Genomic DNA, 2,500 nt, shown 5'->3' with positions numbered 1-2,500 from the left:
GACTGTATACCAGGTCTCTCTACCAGACTGTATACCAGGTCTCTGTACCTCAGACTGTATACCAGGGTCTCTGTACCTCAGACTGTATACCAGGTCTCTGTACCTCAGACTGTACCAGGTCCCTGTACCAGACTGTATTACCAGGTCTCCTGTACCTAGACTGTATACCAGGTCTCTGTACCAGACTGTATACCAGGTCTCTGTACCTCAGACTGTATACCAGGTCCCTGTACCAGACTGTATACCAGGTCTCTGTACCAGACTGTATACCAGGTCCCTGTACCTCAGACTGTATACCAGGTCTCTGTACCTCAGACTGTATACCAGGTCCCTGTACCTCAGACTGTATACCAGGTCTCTGTACCTCAGACTGTTTACTGGCTCCCTTTACCTGTGTCAGCAAGCCAGGCTGGAGCTGTAGAGGTTGGGCACCAGGGGCCTGCGTCACTATGGGAACGGCGTTCCTCCATCCGCACAGAGTAACTAGTGTGCTTGGACGGAGATGCTTGCAGCCCTGTAAACAAACAAACAAACACACAAACAAAGAAGGAGATGTCAAAAGAGCAGCACAGTAAGGAACAAGTCGGTGTCTGTCAAGACAGGGAGGGAAGGAAGCCACAATACGCACAATGCCCTAAAAAGAAAGAAGGAAAGGAAAGGACAAAACACTACCAGTGGATGTTGTCTGTACCCAGCAGATGTGCTACCCCCCCCCCCCCCCCCCCCACCCCCCCCCCCCCGCCCCCCACTGCTTTTCACAGCTAACAGAGATAACCATGATCATGCTCGGAGGAAAAATAAAACAAGGGGTCGTCATGGTGATGGTTAAATCTATCTCTGCAAAGGTGCCATTAATGGAGATGACATTTATTATTTACAGCACAGAAAAAAACAGAACAGAACACAGGAGCGGCCCTCAGCCTTAATCAACCCCCAGCTGAAACACATAACATATGTGGTGATTGGCAACACATAATACCATAGCCATATTCAAGTGTACAATCATGTAATTATCGTTACATTTTTACTTTATGATGAGAGAAACGTTGCTTTTCGGCATTGGGTATTAAATAACTTGGCATTGCAACATGAAAAGCAGACTCAATACAAAGGCATACTCAAACCAAAGCTATTTTTGTTTTATATTTACATGTATATTCATATTCATATTATCAGGTATTATTTGTAGTAGAAGTAGTGGTTGTATCATGAATATGAGTATTAGTACGAGCAGAAGTGTTAGTAATATTAGTCGTACTACAATAAGTTATCGCAGTAGTACCAGCATGAGTGTCTGGTAGTATTGTCTGGAAGTGCCAGGGCCCAGTAAAGCCAGGCCGACTTCCTGTGAACCTATTCCAGAGTGATCCTCAGAGAACACCACGGAGTCAAACACACGCCCCCAACCGCGGCCCCCGTACTGTTGACCTGGAGGACCCGGGGTGTTGGTGTCTCTTACCCTTGGAAGCCGGGCGGGCAGACGATGAGGGGCCTGCTGGAAGGGGTCAGGGGGCCGCGCGGGGCAGAGCTGGGGGGGGCCCCGGCTGCAGAGGCATGCTCCTCTGGGCCACGGTGGCCATGGAGGCGCTGGCGGGCTGGTAGATGGCCGACTGGTAGTTCAGCAGGGAGACGTCGGGGTTGGCGAGGGAGAAGGTGGCGTTGGTGGGTGGAGGCAGGCAGGGCCAAGCGGTGGGCCTAGGGTCGACAGAGGAGGGGGGGGGGGGGGGGGGGGGGGGGGGGAGTGGGAGGGGGGGGAGGGGGGGGGAGGTCAATCAGGCCTCATGCTAGGAAATCAAATATGAACTATCGAAAATGACTTTTCAGAGGTGGCTCGATGTCAACATCCCACAGGTGTGCTAAGCCCGTAGGAGATACCCCTTGTATCTGACCTGTGGTCCTATGTTACACACGTCTTTCCCACTTCCAACCCATTTTCCTGTCTCTCGGGTGTGTGGGTTGGTGGCTGGATTGGAATAGATGGATGGGTGGATTCTAAGCAGAAACATCTCCAGCATCTTCCCTCTCACTAGTCATGTCATATGGTCAACATTTAAGAAGAGATGGCAGTCAGGGTCATCTACTAATGTTTGAAACTAAAGAAAATAAAATTTGGATGAGGAGGTTTAATCTAGCAGGTCTTACAAAACAGACAAGATACTACACTTCTTGGTGTAGCAGACGAAGCTTAGGCATCACATTGTAAGCACAGCAGACTTCATCAATTAAAGAAAGAAAGAATGCTGCAGTCACAGTCTGTGTGCAGTGCAATGGAGTGTAGCGGTTGAAACGCATATGGTCTGTGCTACAGTTTACAGAATAATGAACTCTTAATAGTGCGTTGCTAGCAAGAGCGTCCTTCCTGCTCTTGATTAAATCCCCTACGCTACACCATAGACCTGTTGCAGCACACACAACCCAACACGCCTCTCATCGGACACATTTCTCTTTCCGACAAACGCGGAGCAACCGCTAGCGACGGGCCCACAACACTCAAACGGGT

At 49.8% G+C, this 2,500-nt stretch overlaps 1 protein-coding gene across 1 annotated transcript in view; it reads right to left on the bottom strand.

The window, feature by feature from the left end:
- hipk2 (homeodomain interacting protein kinase 2) overlaps positions 1–778 on the bottom strand; it is a 17,420-nt gene extending 16,642 nt beyond the window's left edge. The window contains 3 exon segments of the mRNA XM_060061586.1: positions 392–463; positions 465–514; positions 760–778. Of these exon segments, the coding sequence (XP_059917569.1) occupies positions 392–463; positions 465–514; positions 760–778 (141 nt within the window).
- Between the last annotated feature and the right edge of the window lie 1,722 nt (positions 779–2,500).

Source organism: Gadus macrocephalus, chromosome 9, assembly GCF_031168955.1.
Source record: "Gadus macrocephalus chromosome 9, ASM3116895v1".
Classification (NCBI taxonomy): domain Eukaryota; kingdom Metazoa; phylum Chordata; class Actinopteri; order Gadiformes; family Gadidae; genus Gadus; species Gadus macrocephalus.
This window is presented reverse-complemented; position numbering and strand designations above follow the sequence as displayed.